This window comes from Saccopteryx bilineata, chromosome 4 (assembly GCF_036850765.1).
Source record: "Saccopteryx bilineata isolate mSacBil1 chromosome 4, mSacBil1_pri_phased_curated, whole genome shotgun sequence".
NCBI lineage: Eukaryota > Metazoa > Chordata > Mammalia > Chiroptera > Emballonuridae > Saccopteryx > Saccopteryx bilineata.
The window spans coordinates 269,940,313-269,960,084 of NC_089493.1; the positions used below are offsets into that span (position 1 = coordinate 269,940,313).

A 19,772-nucleotide genomic window follows, 5' to 3' on the forward strand; every position below is an offset into this window, starting at 1 on the left:
GTGTCCTAAGTAGAAGAGTTAAAACCGTAAAACTCTTAGAAGAAAACATATGGGTAGATACTGATGACCTTGAATTTGGCAGTGGATTCCTAGATATGACACATAGCCATGAGCAACAAAAAGGACAATAAAAACGTTTCATTTATTTTATCAAAATTAAAAGCTTTTGTGCATCAAAGGGCATTATTAAGAAGGTGAGAAGAAAACCTACATATTGGGAGAAAATATTTGCAAATCATATGACTGATCAATGTTTACTATCTAGAGATGTCAAGAACTCCAACAACTGAATAACCAACAACCCAGTTCACACATGGGCAGAGGACTTGCATAGACATTTGTGCAAAGGAAGATACACAGTTAGCCAGTAAGCATATGGAAGATGCTCATCCTCATGGGTCATCAGGAAAATGCAAATATAAACCATAATAAAAGATCGTTTCGTATCTACTAAGATAGCTTTAATTATTTTTTTAAAAGAGGGAAATAAAAAGTGTTGGCAAGGATATGGAGACATTGGCACCTTTGTACATGCTAGCGGGAATGTGAAATGGTGCAGCCCCTGCGGGTACGTAGGCAGTTCCTCAAAAAGCTAACTGCAGATTTACCACATCCCCACCAACTCCATGTCTAGGGTATGTACTGGAACAAATTGAAAACAGGTTCTCAGATGTTTATATGCCAGTTCATTCCAGCCTTACTTACAATGGCCAAAAGGTGGAAACAACACAACTGTCCATCGACAGTTGACTGGATAAACCAAAAGTGGCACATCGGGGGAGTGGAACGTTATTCACCCGTAAGAGGAAAGGAAGCTCTTGTACGTGTTACACTGATGAACTTTAAAGCAAATATTGTATAATTCCACCTAATCTGAGGTATCTAGAATATGCAAACTCCTAGAGACAGAAAGTAGAATAGGAGTTACTAGGGACCAGTGGTGGGGGTGGAGGTGGGGGAGTTATTGCTTAATGGTTACCAAGTTTGTTTGGGGTGAGGAAATAGTTTTACAGGAGTTGTGAATAATTAGTATCACTGAATTGCACACTTAAATAGGTTAAAATATCAAACTTTATGTTATATATGTATCAATATATATTTTGGCATAATAGAAATAATGTTAAAATATTAGGGTTGTAACAATCCTGCCAGTCTACAAAGTACTTTGAGTTCATCATGCTTATTAATTATTAAAATTTATACTTTTGCAAAGTCATTATTAAAAGATGAAAGGAAACGTAGAAACGGCCTTTATTGCATAGCTAATATTCCCCAGTATTGAATACTCTGCCTGATTCTTGAGGGTTTTACAAGGTTTTTCCACTCTGGGTTTGGGGAATACCAAGGATTCCTTGCCCTGTGGGAGCTCTGGGATGGTTGTACCTGCTCCTGTTCAGGGGTTTTCTCCTTGGCCTCAGTTCCTTTCCGCCCACAGACGTGCTCATGTGGGCTCAGGTAGAGCCTGGATGGGAACCTTCTTCAGGTTCTGGGATTCTCTATGAAGCCTTCATCTCTCCCATCTCCTGTTTCGCCTATTCCAGCTGCCTTGGTGTTCTCTGATTATCAGCTTTATCAGGAGCACTGCTGGGCTCCTCAGGGGCCGCCCCCCACCCCCTCCGTGTAGTGAAACTCCCAGGCAGTAACTGGGGGCAGTTGTGTGATCACTGTCCTGCACTGTCCTGTTGCCCAGTTTCTGAAAAAATGTTTTTTCATATAGTTTGTCTGGTTCTTCAGTAACTTAAGCTTCAGCTACTGAGAGTAGATTCAGTCCCTGTTAGTTCATCAAGCCCATTGCTGGTTTTCCAGCTGAGATAAAAATTCCCAGAGGTCTTCCACTCATGTTTAATGATATTGTTAGAAGCTTTGGCAGTTGAGACTTACTCGCAAGTGCAGCTAATAAAGATACTGTATTAGTTCAGCCTTTTTTTTTTTAATTAGGCCAGAGGAGTAAGAATAAAGAGTTCCACTATAGTTTAAGGATTTGACCTATGTGATAAAACCTTAAAAACCAAATGTGCTTGGCTTTTCTAAATTATGTATTTCCAAGCCGTATTGCTGGGAGGGAATGTTTGTCTATAAGGACTTTCGGATTGTCCACATCGGGGATGCATAGTAACTATTATATTAGTCACTAAAAAAAAAATGTCAAGGGGAATACTGGACTATATCAGTGTTCATGATGAGTTATTCAGGAGGAAAACACAAAATTATATGTATAATTTTGCTGCTGAGGAAATAGTCAAAACTTGGGGACTAAATTTATAATCTTGGTAAATAAATCAAAGTCTCAAATTATGAAACGATCATGGGCATTCGTTAAAAACACATCAGGTTTTAAACGCAATTTAGCTCTTTATCTGTGTGACCTTGAGGTAAGTGCTTGCTCTTTCTAAGCCCTAATTTTTTCATCTGTGAAATGGATGTAATTTCACCTACCTGTTACTATGTATTTGAATCAGTAACACACTGTTCTTGGTGCTCATAGCACATCCTCTGTGCTCAAAAATATTCATCCTCTTTCTTTTTTGCATCTTAGAACTTACCTTAGCAACCTTCTCTACTCTTTTTAATTTAAATGTCCTTGTAACTGTCAGCTTGACAAGGTCTGCCTACCTCAGTCATGACAAACGTGAAGCTACTCCCAAACGAAACCCTCATTATCCCTGTGTCTCCTTAGTTACCTTTTCTCACTCTGGGACTGTCCCTGGTGTCTCCCTGTCCTGGTACTGGGCAGTCCCAGAGCTAGTATTCTCAGTCAGGCTCTGTGCTTTCCTCCGCGTCACTTAGCCTGTTCACTTGGTTACTCTCCTTTCTCTACTGATCACATTTCTGAAGAGCTGTTTGGATGTGAGTATCCTCGTCTTGACACTAATGATACTTCCAGTGCTCACCATTTGCCTCACAGATGATCTCTGTGTTTTCTATCAGTGGAGTCATCCGCCCAGTCTTTATTTCCTTTGTGCTGTGCTCTACGGCAGTGTTTTTCAACCGCTGGTCTGCAGACTGGTCCACTAGACATCTCATGCTGGCCTGCAAAACAGTGAGCCTCCCTGACATTGTGTGAAGATTATAGATCCAATGATCTTAGTCGGATTCGCTTAGTTGGAGTCCAATGATCTTAGTTGGATTTGCTTATGCTCGGTAATTTTTGCCTTAGCAGTCCCCAAAATCTCCTATTTTCACCAGTCCCCAAGTGTAAAAATACTGAAAACCACTGATCTACAATGCTTCCAGGATTGTTTCCCTGAGAGTGAGAGCTCACAGTTACACTTTCTTGTTTATGATCTTTTGCACAAAGTCTACACTTCTGAGGATTATCTGCAGAGCTCTCCAAGAGGAAGGACGAAGCTATCTTTGCCCCTCTACTTCCTGTTCTTGTAACTTACATGGAGTACCCCTGGACCACTTTTGTTTGCATAAATATCACACACTTTCAAGTTCTGCCTGGGTTGCTTTCGTTTCCTCCTCTTCTTTTTCCTTTGTTTTTGCCTTTGCCAGCCCCAATGTCATGCGTTACAGCAAACCCTCCCCACCACCCTGTGGAAGTACTCTCACTTAGTACTTTATTCAGATCAGTCATATGGATATGACTCTCTCTTTGAGAGAATTCTGGGCCAGGTGTCTGTTATGAGAAAGAAATATATTTAGCACTTTCTAAGTGTTCAAGACCTTGAAAGGATTGTTTGAAACATTCCAGAGAAGAGTGAGAAGGGATTGGATTCTCCTAAGTCTTGTGCTAAAGAGTTCTCCGCTCTCACTGGTCTGTAGCTTTTTAGTTCCTTTAATATGATCACAGTTGATGCATTTTTTCTGCTTTTAGTTTTTCTTTTAGGTTTTAGGGGTTTTACTGATTTCTCTATCTCACCATCGTTTGTGCGCCCAGGCAAGCGTCTCGCCCGTCTTCCCTTCCCCCCCAGCCCCCCGCCTGTGTAGAGGTGTTGCTCTGGGCTGTGTCGAAGGGCTGCGTTCAGGGGGAGCAGAAGTGAGCTTCCCTGTAGTTTAGGGGGAAAACATCTAAAACCTCGGAAGGAATATTGCTATTCTCTTTTCTTTTTTCCTCTTTATTTTTATCCAAGCCGCATTTTTTCCTCTCTAAAAGTTTGCATATGCCTTTTTCCTTTCCTACGCCACATATGTATGTGTTTTCCTGGAAATGTCAGTGTTTTGACTGTGCAGAAATATTTCTCAGTACCTTTTACATGTCAGGCCCAGTTCTGGGCACTTGCGGTTGAGTGGTGACCAGGATGAAGTCACTGCCGTCCTGGAGAGTCTGTTCTATTGGGGGAGGCAGGCAACAAGCCCGTGAGCAAACAGGAAACTGATTTCTGATAGAACTTACTTTATGAGGTAAACACAGCAGTAATGAGGGGTGGGCCGGTGTGTATTGCTGTTTTAATTTAGCTAGGGTGATTGGATTAGTCCTTTCTGTGTAGGTGACGTTTGAGCTGAAGCCTGAATAAAGAGGAGGAGGTAGCCGTGGGGAGATCTGTCGGAAAGACGTTGCTGGCAATAAGAACAGGCTCAGGGCCCTGCATCAGAGCGAGCGTGACATGCTTGCCGACTAGAGCAAAGGGCAGTGTGCAGAGCAGGCATAGGGGGCTCACCACTGACCTCACTGCTTCTGTGGAGAGAGAAGCAGATACCGGCTCCACCAGCAGTGAGCTGCTCTGTATTTCAGAAGAAAATCAATCCAGACCTGCGATGAAGGCCTCTGTCTCTCCCTTGGCCTGTGGTAAGGAAGCTAGTTATCATATTAGTTCCCTGGGTTGCTGTAATGAGTGACCACAAAATGAGTAGTTTAAAACACCAGAATTATATTATCTCATAGTTTATAAAGCAGGAAGTTCAGCGTTAAGGTGGCAGCAGGTCCGTGATCCCTGTTCTTACCTCTCCTAGCTTCTGGTGGCTTCTGCAATCCTTGGCATTCCTTGGCTTTTCACTGCATTGGCCCAGTGTCTGCCTCTGTCTTCACGTGACCTTCTACTTTGGTTGTAGTTTTGTGCATCTTCCCCGCCTCAGTAGCGACCAGAGTCATTTGATTTAGGGACTACTTAATTCAGTATGACCTCCACTTAAAGACCTTCTAAACAAGGTCATTGTATCAGTCCAGTATTTCAAGAGGAACACGACCAGTGGGATGCACAGGCATCCACAGCTGTGGAGGCTGACCAGTCTCCGGCTCTGCAGTCCGGCAGGCAGAGACCCAGGAGAGCAGATTAGTTCCAGCCCGAACACTGAACTGCTTGAGACCCAGGAAGAGTCAGTGTCTCCATTTGAGTCTGAAGGCAGGAAAAAACTGATGTTCCAGCTTGAAGGACAGTCAGACAGAGGAATTCTGTTTTATTCTGAGGATGATTATTTTTTTGTCTTTTATTAAAATGACTGGATGAGGACCACACACATTCATGAGGGGGCAGTATATTTTATTCAAGTCCGTCTATTGAAATGTTAAACTCACCCCAAAACACCCTCACAGTACCACCCAGAAGAATGTGTGACCAACCGCCTTGGTACCCAGTGGCCTAGTCAAATTGACACATAAAATTAACCCTCACAATCACAAGAAGGTGTGACCAAACATCTTGGTACCCAGTGACCTTGTCAAATTGACACATAAAATTAACCCTCACAATCACATTCTGAATGATAAGGGGGTCCTGTTCAACCCACTATAATTTATTATTTTAAGAGCCTCTTGAAAATGTTTAAAGGAATGTCGTTATAATTTTTACTTTAAAAATCTGGGCCTCTTACATGAAAGACTGCAGATAAAGAATGAAATCAGCGAGGGAACCTGACAGGCCCTCGAGTATAAAGCTGATGGGGGCTGAAGCGGCTATGACAAAGGGTTGGAAAATTGAGGCTGGAAGCAACCAGATGCCTCAATACCTGACGCTGTTTGTCCACGTTGTTGCCCTCCCTCCATCTTGACTTGAATTTTCCCGGCAGCTCCTTTCCCCAGCCCGATACACTGCTTTGCATCTTTGTCAGCTGTTAGTGCCCTGATCCCGAAGACGGGTTTCTTAGAATTAAGATTTCAGGTTCTTTTAATTGTCACTGTTCCCTAAAACACTACAGAAAATCCATAAATAAGCTTGCTTCATGACCTTTGCAAGAAATGTACTTGGCCATATAGTCCTTGTGCTTTTCACTCCCAGGAGAGAGAAGCATTAACGTGGGGGTGGGTAGGCAGGGATGTCAGACACAATTGGTGATTTGGAACAATTTTAAATATTCTATTTAAATTAGCCCTAGGGCCAGAGCACACATCTCATCTAGGGTGGAGCACACATCCATTTCATTCCCAGAGAGCTGTAACAGTAGCTGTGGCCTCTCTGTGTAGATCTCTAATGAATGGAGCACATCCATTTTAGATGGATAATCAATTTTGAAATCCCTTGTTGTAGGTAAGCTGTTAACACAGAAATGTTAACTTTGCGAGTTTAATGAGTAGCTTCAATGATAGCTCAGTGACAGAGATGGAGGGAAAGTCAGATGGGGGGCAGTGAGAAAGAGGAGAATGAGCATTTAATGAATATCCACTTGCAGACTTGAATGTCAGCAGCAACATTCTCCCTCCTGGAAGATGTCTTTCAACTGCGCATCCTATTACAATTCCAGCAGCCCAGGGTAGCTTGGAGATGGAGGCCGAGTGTGTTTGTGAGAAAGCTCTCCTTTGCTACCTAATGAGATCGAGGTGGGTAATTTGCAGAGATTGCTAGAGCAGTGGTCAAATCTGCAAAAAAGAAGTAACATAGCAGAAAGAAAAGGCCATGTTAAACAGGAGATGGCTTATAATGAGCCCAGAGACCACGTATCACACAGTCAGCGGGCTGGCGTTTTCTGATATTCTTGTCTGCTAATGCAAACTGCTAAACACTTTCTCCCACTCTATTTTCTCAGTCTCTCTATACCTCCAATTTCTACCTAGTGCCTTGCAAATATGAATGGACTGGCAATCCTTTCACTTGAAGACGTAAGAACAAAGGCCTTTTCATTATTCAAAGGAAGAATTTGCTTAAACATTGGTATATGTTATTTCAAGTGCTGTTGTGTGCCTTTGTTTGTTGCATTTTTTTTAAAATCTCTTTTCAGCCTCAGTTTGGACTCATGGGCTTTTCTAGATTCTCTGGGTACTTTTGCTATATAGTGTGGACAGATGGCTTTCTCTTTTTAAGCAAGAGAAACGAAGACCCCTCCTCTTACTAGAAATAGTTGAGAACGACTTTATTTCATCCAGTGGTTCAGGGGTCAGGGTTAGGCCTTTCCCTCTGGTTACCCGCCTCTGTTTCTATGACATGAGAAGGCAGTACCAATCTCTAAACGCACATCTGTAAACACATCACTGATGGGACACCTGTCAAGTAAAAAGGTGTTTCTAAACATTCCATTTTTGTAGCATCACTTATTGTTGCCCATGGTTTGGGGTATTCATGGAACTGTGACTTGAGGAGTTTAATGTTAACAAATATTTGCAGCTATCTTTGGGCACAGGCTGAGATTAGGCCTATGTGACCGAGATCTTCTGGAGAGCAAGGCCCCAGGGGTGCGATGCATGTCAGGAGCTGTCATTGAGCCTGACTCCTGCCCTGTTGCTGGTCTCAGAACTTGTTACCTGTATTTCACGGTGATCCTTTTATCCAGGAGGGTTGGTGTCCCATGGAGTACAAAGCCACAGTCAGGTTCTTGGGAGTGTGGCACTGGACAAGGAGAAATCTTTTTATTTCAGAGATGTTTCTGTTAAAATTTGCCAGCTATGATTGAAGGGAGCTGGCATTCGGCCAAGAACAATATGGCCCAGAAGAGTGTAAGAGGGTAGGAAATGTCAATGCCATGGGTATTTGGCAAAGGAGATTTAGAAGAATATTTTTCTACAGGGTTTTCTGCCAGGTCCCAAAATCACAAATTATTGCCACAAATTCTTTTCCTATTTAAAAAAAAAAAAATTTAAAGTGAGCGCAGTGGGTTGGAAAATGTGGGGAGTCTCTGACTTGGAGGTTCTGTGTGCTTTCTAGCAAACGTGGACTCGCGAACCTGCACTGTGAGCGAGGGTCCGATGTGTTTGTGTGGCGTGCCTGTGTGTGTGTGTGTGGGGGGGTGTAAAGCAGGGTCCTTAAATGCTTTGTTGCATTATGTTAATTCCTCAGCAGTGCAATCAAATTCATGTCCTAATTAAAGCTGTCAGTCGGAAGGCAAGCCAATCGCCACGAAAACACAGCATAACAAATGAAGTGAAATGATTCTGCGTGTAGCTATACAATGCTTCGCCAGGCATGAAATTAAATAAGTAATTTGATGTTGACATCAGAAATTGAAATGATACCCACTGTTCCCTCATTCAGTCAGACCTGCATAAACAATAGCCAGAACAAATATGCACAACAAAGCCCTCTCCTCCATCCAGCTCCTTGAGTAATGCACAATATATATGCAAAATGAGTATAACAGAGCTTCCGGAGACCTAATGTATGTAATTTTCTTTGGTATACAATAAGATGATATGTGCGTGGGGGGTGGGGAGGTGGGTTGGAGGGTTACTTCTACTGGGATAAAATACATTTGCAGGAAGGGGGAAAAGAACCCTATGAAATAAACAAATTCCATGTTTTCTCTGAGTAATTCATCCTAAAATGATTTTACCTCCCAGGGGCATGACTCCCGGCTGGTGGAGACCTAACCTGGTTTTTGCCTTCCTGCACTGCATGCAAGGCTGTGGGTGCTGAAAATAGGTGATGCTGTCACATGGCTAATCACTGCCGTGAAAGCTGTCTCCATGACTACTGTGGATCTCCCTATGTAGCATTTATGGGATCAAGAATGCGGCAGGATTTTTTTAAACCAAGGCCAGTGAGTGAGATCACACATCTGCTGTCCTTTATTCTCCTGAGCCTGTCTGAAACAGGGAGGTGAAGAAACTTAGGCTTTGGGAGCTGCATTTAGGAATGCCCCGGAGCACACTGCCCCTGTTTGATACGAATGCCGTTTGTACTTACAGCACTACAGTTCCTTCTCAGGAGCAGTTGACAAGCAAGAAGAAATACAGCTACTGTATTTTTGCAGCTATTAAATTCACCATTTCCCCCTATACAATCCATCCATTCATGTATAGATTCATTAATTCAATCACTACTTTTTAAATACATCCTGAGTGTAAGGCATTGTGCTCAGCTCTGGGGAAGCAATGATGAGTAAACCAAATGGTTCCTGCTACCTGTGGTTTGCAGAGCGGGGACAGACGTTTAGGTGGAAGAGCGGCAGGTGAACTGAGTCACACTGCTGCCACGGAGTGGGAGTCGGGCCACTGCAGGGGAGGCACAGCGCCCGGCCGGGCCAGTCGAGGAGAAGGCCTCCCTTCTGTGAGGACCTCAGCTGGTTCTTTTTGTTTCAGGCTTGCTTGGGACCTGTATTTTTCACAAAAGAGAACCCTAAAAGTTAAAGAATTTGTACTGAGATGTTGTAGGAAAATAAAGAAGCAAACCTACAACAAAGAATCATGAGCCAGTCACAACCACAAGCCACATTCCGTTTCTGGCCTCCTTCCCCTAAGAAGCGATGCCCTACATACTGTTTTTCAGTCTCCACGTGTCAGTCTGTGGAAGTCTAGATGGGTAATTCTTGGGACTGAAGCCTTGAGAAAAAAAACGGTGCTTTTTACTGCTTTCCTTTACCCACACATTCTTTGCATTTTCGTCTACTAATTATGTTTACAAAATGTCTCATTTTTGAAAAGCGCTCTGTGTGTACTAACTGGTGCCTTTAGGGAATAAACTGGCAAGTAGGTCATACACTGGAAAAGTCATCCAAACCCACCGGGCTTTTTTATTTTCAATTCAGTCTGGGCTTTTTCCTCTTGCCTGCCCCTTTGCGGCCACAAAACTGCGTAGCTTGAGACCAGGGCATTGAATGTCAGCAAGTCAGAGAGGCAGGCTGATGTGTGTCTGTTTAGTCTCAGCGCAGGGCGAAATGCCATCATTAATTCATTACCCAGCTGCCTGTCAAATAAATTGGCAATTACGTCCACCGCAGAAGCTTGGAATTCAGTAAATAGCACGTTAGCATCTCCGAGTTGTTGAGAGATGTAAAGGGGAAAATTAAGCAACACGGTGTTTGTATCAGGAGCAGATGACAAGGGGCAGCACACCCCGGCGCTGTGACGGAGCGATGAAAAGCCGGCGAAGGGCTGGTAATGAGCTGTGTGGGTTGGAACGTGTTAAAGACCATCGCTGATTTTCCACTTTGTCTTTATGCTTTATTGCAGAGTTCAGCTCCTTCCAGCTTGGGGACAGGCTACTTCGTAAGTGTACCTCAACTTCCACACGCGCGCCTTGCCTCGGCTTGCTTGACTTCCACCATGTGTGCCCATTAGGATGTGAAAAACGTCTAGGAAATTTCCTCTCAGTCCTAAAGAGCACACTGATGACCAGCCTCTTATTAAGAATTGGTTTATTTTTTTACTTAAGTAACTTGCTGGGCCCCGGGGATCATCTAGTTGGTCTGCAATGTCGGTCCGGTGTCCAACATACAGGACATTTGCTCCTTACCTGGCAGCATGAGGGGACACAGGGAAACCTGCCTGGCTCAAGCCATTCCTCCCACACAGCTGTTTTTCAGTGTGAAGTGTCACGAGGAGAGGATGGAATTCAGATTATGTATTAAGGTTTTTAGTCAATGTTCAAATCTCTTGGGAAGAAGTCCCCACCCCCCAATACAATCAGTCGCCTTGAAAGTGTTAATGAGAACTGGTGTTTTCATGGATGGGTGTTTCCCTTCACAGTCTAACTGGGTGGCCTTTTAGATTTCTTTTCAGCGTTCAGTAAACTCCTCATTTTAGCAAAGATAGGTGTATTATTTTATTTCTAGACTTCTCTCTGTCCTTTGGGAGGGGTAGGGATAGTGGTACACCTCAGGTATTGTCACCATATTTGTCACAAACAGTCATTTCATTTATTTATAGCAAAATTGCCCTTTTGGGATGCAACAATCCTTTCTAAGATGTAAATAGAAAATAGTCACAAAGAGGTATCATTGACAGAACGGGACAGCCCGCCAGGGCAGGGGCCCGCCGTGGGGTCGAAGGGCAGCAGCTCTGTGTCCTGACCCATGCACACAGCTCAGCATTTTCTGAACTAATCATGGGATCATGAGAAGAGAAGGAAGTGGAAGATAATCACTGATTCAGTCTAGTTGCCTTTACGTTGCTTTCCCATACATGCTAATTCCTCTGGTTTTCTTTGCCCACACATCCCTCTTCGTACATTTACAAAAACTATATGAAAACCAGCATCATGTTGTTGAATAGCAATTCTTTTTCAAGCGTGGTGGATGTAGTATTTTCTGAATGTAGATTTTTTTTTTTTTGGTATTAATCTATGATGTGAGAAAAAAGGATAAAGACGTTTTAGTACCTGCTGAATGCAGTCAGCACACTTACCCCCCCCCATCCATATTGTGGTTGAATATTCATGCTTGCAGAGATGAGCAGGATGCTTCAGCAGCCGAAATAACAGAAGTAATCCCATCTGCCATCTCTTCACACCAGGCTGGATGTGGGCTGTGATGTTCCAAGTGAAATCTGGAGACTGCCAGGATCGATTCTCTTTCCAAGAGCTAAATTCTCCCTCTGTGCTCTCTTCAGCAGAGCATGGCCAAAGCCACTAACTTAGCCCTTGATCGCTTCTAGACTGAACATTCTATTATGATTTTATTGCCAGTATGCTCACCCTGAAAGAAGAAAAAAGTTCTCTCTTAAAACATCAAGAATTTTATTATGCTTTTTGTCACTTTTTTTCTCTCTGATTTTACGAATGTTTATTTTTATTCACTAACAAACATTATGAGTGAAGAGTCTGCACTTACAAACCTAGAGGTTTTTACATTTACACAATGTTGGATAAGTATAAAAGTTTTTGCATGTTTTGGTAAAACTGTTCTTCATATTGCTTGGCTTTTATAAAAACATTTGTAGTCATATTAACTTACATGGAGAAGACACATACCAGATGTATGCTCAGCCCTCAACTGTGGCGAAAGACTCTACTTAGAATGTGTTTCCAATGATGGGATTATTACCTTATCAAAGTGCAAAATCCACTGATACATTGCCAACTCCTCTTCAAAAAGTATCTTCTGTTGCAGTTTTCATTCCAACACTGTCACATGTAATACTTAATTTCAGGTACTGGCTTCAACTTTGGGGAGTTTCACATTTCTCAGTGGAAATGGTATACTCACAATGTACAGTAGTTTAGTGCCAACATATTCTGTGCACTGTGCTTTGTGACCTATAATGTCAAATAGTATTCACTTATGTCTGTAACGAAGTGTCGGCATCAGGTAAGTAAAGGATGATATTTTTCTCTATCCTTAATCCTCTTCATCTCTTTGAACTGTGGACAGAAGCAAATCACCTGCAGAGACAACGAGCTATTAAGTATTTGAATCATAATGTGAATTCTGGGATCAGAAAACTCAAGGCACTCCCCTGTCAGGTTAAACAACCTGGAAACGTTTTCTTAAATACTCTCCCTGCCCCAACATTACTCCAACTTCAGAATCTTCTTTTGTTTAGATTTTTATGCTCCTGTGGAGCTTTGAGTGAACTGAAGTAAAATGCTGATAATTGTGTGTGCTAAGAAAATAGACACCTGCACTAGTCTGGGCATGTGCATGTGTACACACACACACACACACACACACCCTTATCCACAGTCAGTATGTTCCATTTTCACTTATTAGTAGTGGTAAGGTAAATGGTTTAAAGAAGAATCTTTTGCTTTTGATGACTTAAGTTATATTTGTTTATATTTCCTTGGTTTTGTGTTCCAACGATATCTGCTTAGGTCTGTCACTTTTCCAATCCATTTCTAAGCTGAAGATTTGAAAAAATGAGAACAGCAGCTGAAAACAGTATTTACATAAGCATATTGCAAGGAATTCTTCAAGAAGGCAAAATAGAGAAGGATTGGAACAAACTTTTCACATTTTGGGAGCTTTTGAATAATGTGGGTGTTATACACACAGGCACGCACATGTGCGCGTGCGCAGGCGCGCACACACACACCCACACACACACATTCATTACATACTCATATCCAGCTCATATTCTAAATATAAATGGAAGTATAGACTAGTTGGAATCTATTTTCTTTTCTTTAATTTTTTTTTTTTTGGCAAGAATACCAAAACTTGTTGGAGTGTATGGGCTTCTTATTTTTCTTTTTAACTGTTAATGCAGTGAACACGCTTTCTTTTCAATTCAATGTTTATGAACATACTCTCTTCTTATATATGTATTTGAAATTTTATTTTGCATCGTTTATAATTAACTTAGAGACAGAATGAACTGAAGACTAGTAGTGTGACTTAAGAGGGTTTAATATCCCTGAGACTTGGGCATCAGCTACACCTACCTAATAGAGTTGTGAATACTCGGTGAGATAAAATATTTAATGTACACAGAGCAGAACTCCATGATAGCAAGTAATAAATGTTGTCTTCTGTTATTCCCACAGTAGTATGTGACGGAAAAAAGAACTTGGTTTCACTAAGTAGCTTGCAGAGTTGTGCTAATAGAGCATTACCATCAGAAATTTTGAGACAAAAGTAAGTTTTGCAATGTGCCACTGTAGGATGGGATTATTTTATTCTTGTTACAGTCTTATACCTTTCTCAGGAGCCTAGTGTTCTGTGTTTGGTCAGCTGTATACCTGTTTACTTTGTATGTAAATGTAAAACAAATATGAAATTTATTTTCTATGGTCGTTTATGATCATGGTAATGTTGAAATGAACAATTCTAGAGGATGTATTCTATAATGCACATGATTGAAGGTTAATTTGTCATTCAAAGTTATTTGTTTATTTTATTCCTCAGACTTGAGGTATTTAAAGATGGCTAATAGAGGTTGCGCTGTGAGGTTAAGTAAAACCTGTTCAGGCCGTGGCCAGTTAGCTCAGTTGGTAGAGCTTGGTCCCAAAACACCAAGACTGTGATTTGATCCCCAGTCAGTGCAGATACAGGAAGCAACCAAAGAATGCACAATGAAGTGTTAACAACAAATGAAGGCACTTTCTCTCTCTCACTCACTCTCACCCCCACTGCCTCCCCTCTCCTTTCCTCTCTCTGTCTTTCTAAATAGCAATCAATCAATAAAAGCCCTGTTCAACATATTCAAGTTTTATGAGGTTGTGTCACCTGTTTGCTGTTTGGTTGCCCCCAAAAGAAAAGTGGATGCCCTAGGACGCCTAAACGAAGTGACCGAAGGCAGTAGAGTGAAGAGACCGGTGAAAACATCTCATGGTTGCCAGGGGTCTGGTGTGTCATCACAGAAAGTTCTGGGCTCATTCTTTGCAAGCACTTGACTCCATATGGCAGTCGGGACCTACCATTGGTCCATGGGTGAGGGACTTGCCGGGCTGCACTTAGTTCCTGGTACTAAGGAGATCCTGTCCTGTGTTAGCATGGCGTGTTCTGCCTGCTCCTCTGGGTAACTGTCAGGCTTCTTCCAGGTTGGGATCTAAGTATTCTGGGCCCATTGTCTCCAATAGCTCGGATCCTGCTTTTGTTCAAGTTCGGTGATCCAGAGATTTTTCTTTTCTTTCTTTTTTTTTTTTTTTTTGCATTTTTCTGAAGCTGGAAACAGGGAGATACAGTCAGACAGACTCCCGCATGCGCCCGACCGGGATCCACCCGGCACGCCCACCATGGGGCGATGCTCTGCCCACCAGGGGACGATGCTCTGCCCATCCTGGGCGTCGCCATGTTGCGACCAGAGCCACTCTAGCGCCTGAGGCAGAGGCCACAGAGCCATCCCCAGCGCCCGGGCCATCTTTGCTCCAGTGGAGCCTTGGCTGCGGGAGGGGAAGAGAGAGACAGAGAGGAAAGCGCGGCGGAGGGGTGGAGAAGCAAATGGGCGCTTCTCCTGTGTGCCCTGGCCGGGAATCGAACCCAGATCCTCCGCACGCTAGGCCGACGCTCTACCGCTGAGCCGACCGGCCAGGGCCTCTTTCTTTTTTTTTTTTTAAACCATATAAAAAGCACTTTTCTTTATGCTTTTGAACATAACCTGATGTAAGAAAACACTTAAACCTAACATTAGAGACAATGTTTAATTTAGTTAATTAAAGTAAAAAGTAAAATCCTTTTTTTTTTTAAGAACATTTTTCATTGAATTTATTGAGGTGACACTGGTTGACAAAACTAGACAGGTGTCAGGTGCCCAACTCCACAGCACATCTCTGCACACTCCACTTGGTGCTCACCGCTCCTGAGCCAGGTCTCTGTCCACCGCCACTTATCTGCCCATGTCTTCCCCCTTCTCCCTCTCCCCGATCTTCACTAATACTTCTCATCCTTAATTAGATCAAATCTAGTAATGTGCCTACTTTAAGATCATCAAGGAGATGAGCCCACTTCTTTCTATGTAGTGACGGAACTACCGCATTATGTCATAAAGGGGAAGTGTGTAGTGGTACACATCTTTAAATGAGATTTGTATAGTTACTGTTTTTATGTGCAGTTGAATAACCCAAGTTGTGTTGATAGCACTGGTCACAAGTAGGGGTGCCAAAGCCTGACCTGTGGCTTTCCCTCCAGAGTTCTACGGTCAGAAAGAGCTTCATTTTTGACCCGGATTTTAGTTTTTGACTGTAGACCCTTGAAATATCTCCTGTTCTTCCTTGCTGTAATTTGTATAACTCCTAAAACTGATTTGTGGTATTTTGTATGACCACAGTTGCTATAAGTAAGTAAGTAAGTAAATATCAATAAATAAAGTCGGCCTGAGCAGGCGGTGGCGCAGTGGATAGAGCGTCGGACTGGGATGCAGAGGACCCAGGTTCGAGACCCCGAGGTCACCGGCTTAAGCACGGGCTCATCTGATTTGAGCAAGGCTCACCAGCTTGAGCCCAAGGCCATTGGCTTGAGCAAGGGGTCACTCAGTCTACTGGAGCTTTCTGGTCAAGGCACATATGAGAAAGCAATCAATGAACAACTAAGGTGCCACAACAAAGAATTGATGCTTCTCATCTCTCTCTCTTCCTGTCTGTCTCTGTCTGTCCCTCTTTCTGTCTCTGTTACAAAAAAAAAAAAAAAATCAGAGTGGGGTTTAATTGTTACGCGAGAGTAGAGTGAGCTTCTTTAAAAAGATTGGGCCTTTTTTTTTTTTTTTTTAAAGCACAATTGTTAATTTGATAGACTGGGCTTTTCTTTAAACAGACACTTCTGACTTGTTTTTAAATAAGTAGTCACACCTTCTCGGTCAGGTCCTGCTCTAGGTGATGGGTCATCCACATCCTCTCTTTCAAGGAATTTAGTCTTTCCTAAACCCACATCCTTTCCTTTGTAATGCTCCTAAATATTTTTGATACACTATATATAAATGAGAAGATTTGGGCTCTTTAGAGAACCTAATAGGATTTATAATAGTTGTCTGCGCCTCAAGTTTAAAAGTTCAGATACATCAACCTGGCCTTGACTACAACCCCATCTGAAGCAGCAGAAAGTCTGTCTCCCCACCTGCCCGTTCTGGCTGGTGATGCTGAAACAAGATTCATTCATCACTTGCTGAGTGCTTATACTTCAGATAAATAAAGCTGAGCAATGTGTCTTTTAAATAAGACTCTAACATTTATATTTATTAGTATTTAATTTGAAATGAATGTTTAATTCTAAATGAATTATTGGTCATCATTTATTGACCAATTTTCATTATAATGAAAATATTTTTTTAAATTGAAATTCCATTTGGAATCCCATCAAGAGTCTACAGTTTTTATTGGGACATTTGGAATCATTGGTAAAGACTGAGTTTATAACAGCTCACCAGATGGAGATTTCACTTCATTTTAATTCCCAAGAATGTATTAAACAGCTCTTCCTAGTCCTTAAAATAAATAAGATGTAAGGTTGGCCCTCAAGTCCAGGGTACATATATAACTGAATTTGATATGAGACAAACTAATCAATCCTAGATAAGTGTATGTAGAGGACTTGGGGGAGTGTATATTGTGGTCAGTTAATTGTAGGAGGCTTACATTGTGTAAAAATTGCTTAATGTTTATATTTTCAACATACTTTGAGCCAAAAGGAGCAACAAAGGCAAGAACACAGAGAAATAGCTTAGAGAGTGGAAATGGTTTGACTATATACCCTGTTTCTGGGGAAAGGCCAGACGTGGACTGGTTAGTTATGGAGAAGCCAGAACAATGCCAAGGTGAAGTTGGGTGAGAGGAAGGAGATGGCTTAGAGGCAGACTCAGACTCAATTTAGTGGCCTGTTAAAAGATGAGAGCAGTGTCAAACCAAGGGTGGATGAATATGGTGCTTCCATTCCTTGGACTAGGAATCCTAGGAAGAAGGAATTCAATTTGGGAAGATAATGAATTTGGAAAGTAGATAGATATCTGTGAGATAATCAGACGGGAAAGGCTCATTGGTGTCTCCTGGTGCCCCCTCCTCTCAACTCTGCTTTTGTTTTCTCCCCATTATGTGAGGGGACAGGCTAAGTGTTTTTAATACTTACTATCTACAAGAATCTTTGTGATTGGCTGTTGTAAACTCTAATCAAGGAGTTGAGATGACAGCCCCTGTGCTCCCAATGAATGTAGGGTAAGTCTGTGGCCCTGTCTCCCTCCCATTCCCCCTTTGTGGCCCCTCAGATTTGGAGAAGATAAATCATTTTGGAGGAAAGAAACGGATTTTGCCAGCTCCTGGACCAGATAATTGCTGAAGGGCCTTTGGTTCAAATATTTCAAGATCCATTATTTCAGCCACCTTTTTCCTAAAAATGTCTGACACTTGGGACCAATGCTTTCAATGGCATCACTGCCTTTCTGAGCTGTTCTTTGTATCATAGAAATGCAAGATCATTGTCCCCTTGCTGCTTAACAGACCCTGCCTCTTCAATGTCAGTATTGAAAGGAGGCCAGATTTCAATGCGTGGCCAGGTCGGTCGTCTTTGAAATTAATAATAATGAATTCTACGTTCTTCAGTTAGGGTTAACACTGAGAAATACTGAGGCTGTAGGCTTATTCTGTCCCATAGTTAGTATGTCCAGTTGCTTATGGATACAATGCAATGAAGTCCTTAGCTAAGTGCAATGGCAGACCCAGAGACAATGGGCGGGTCATGTCATGATCATCAGAAAATAACTTTATTTCCGTTTTTTTCTTTCTGTTCTTGTCTCTGGCTTTAAGGAAGGTTGGAGATTTTCAAATGGCAGAAATGTTGGATTAGGTAGTATGAGCTATATAAAATGAGCCATGGGCAGTGTCAAACCCCAGAGATTTTTTTCTAACTATCCACACAACCTTTGATAGATTTATCTGGCCTGGAGTTTTATGGACTGTCAACCAGCATCTTTCAGATCAGGGGACTCGGTCCTTTGCTTAACTGCTCTAAAAAAAATTATTTTTCCTGAAATTGTAAATTAGATGCCTCCCAATCCATTGCATAGGAAACTTATAGCTTGGTGAAAACACCAAGAGTATCATTTGAAAAGAGGTTAAAAAATACAACTGGGACTTGTTAAAAAGGAAAAGTGCTCTTTTAGCTCTGAGTGTCACATTTTCATACAGTCAGCTTGAGCAGTAAACAAGAGTTATTGGAGACATAGAGGGTTTGAGACACTTACTTATCTCCCAGCACTTGACTTCAGAAGCCAAACATTTGAAATGTATTTTGCTCTTGGAAGAATGTTTATGCATTTAAAATACAATGTCATTTTAACGAAAGCACCCTGGTGACAGGATATAGCACACTTAATAAACTGTCAGGTCCTATATACATATACTTGAAAAGACCAGCACAGTTACCCAAGGGTTGGCATTATAAATCACTGTAAACAAACCTCAATTTGCTTAGTAGGCTAATGAATGATCTCTAATTTTCTTGTAGTAATTAGCTTCACTAACAGTTATGTTAAAGGAACCTGCCTTAGACTACATCAGTTTCTGCTCTGAAATCTTTGGTACCTGGTTTACAGTTTGAAAACAAAACAAAATGAAGGGGAAAAAAAAAGGCAAGAACTATCAGTCTCTATTGACAACTTCCCAGTAATAAATCCAGACTGTGGCCATTCTCGAGTAAAAGCACAGCCAAAGGTGACAACTGTCTATTAGGGCTTATGAACTGTAATGTACTAGCAGATTTGCAATGGAGTGATGAGGCCAGATAATTGCATTGTTCCCTTCTAAATGTGCTGCTGTGTATAGTGGCGTCTGATTTTGAGGAGCCATTAAAAGTGTAGCAAGGCATAACAGCTGCGGTTCCTAGTGTACTACTAATATGTCATATGTTCATCACATCTCAAAATCTGTCCAACAAATGACTATATATGTAGCCAGACTGCCCCAGAAGGAAATTGGGGGAATCTGAATTACAGAGGCCCACCAAGAATTTATCCAGTCCTACACTGTGTGGTACATTTCTCTAATTACTCCCAAGATTCCTCTACTTTTATTTTCGTCCCTAAAGAGAACATTCACGTTACATTTTGCAAGAGGGTCTAATTAGTAACCCACTTTTTCTGACCTCTGTGGGAGATAGGTCTGACTTTTCCAAAGGAAGGGAGGGCGTGTCCTGTCCAGAGAATATGATGGGAGGGTAGCATCTTAACCCTAAACCCAAAGAGCACAAGAAATTTGGTTCCTTTAGAATTTATTTAAAATGCATTTCTAAAATACTTTGTAGCAGAACTAGCTCTGTGATATGAAAACCTGATTACTCTGAACAAAAGGAGCATTAATACTAGAACATTCTGAGAATCAAAGGAA

General features: G+C 41.9%; 1 protein-coding gene across 3 annotated transcripts in view; it reads left to right on the forward strand.

The window, feature by feature from the left end:
• The window catches only part of AUTS2 (activator of transcription and developmental regulator AUTS2), a 1,187,404-nt gene that overhangs the window by 527,630 nt on the left and 640,002 nt on the right, over positions 1 to 19,772 (forward strand). For all 3 annotated transcript variants that reach the window (XM_066274625.1, XM_066274627.1, XM_066274626.1), the window contains exon 4: positions 10,259 to 10,294. In XM_066274625.1, the coding sequence (XP_066130722.1) occupies positions 10,259 to 10,294 (36 nt within the window). The remainder of the gene's footprint in view (positions 1 to 10,258; positions 10,295 to 19,772) is intronic.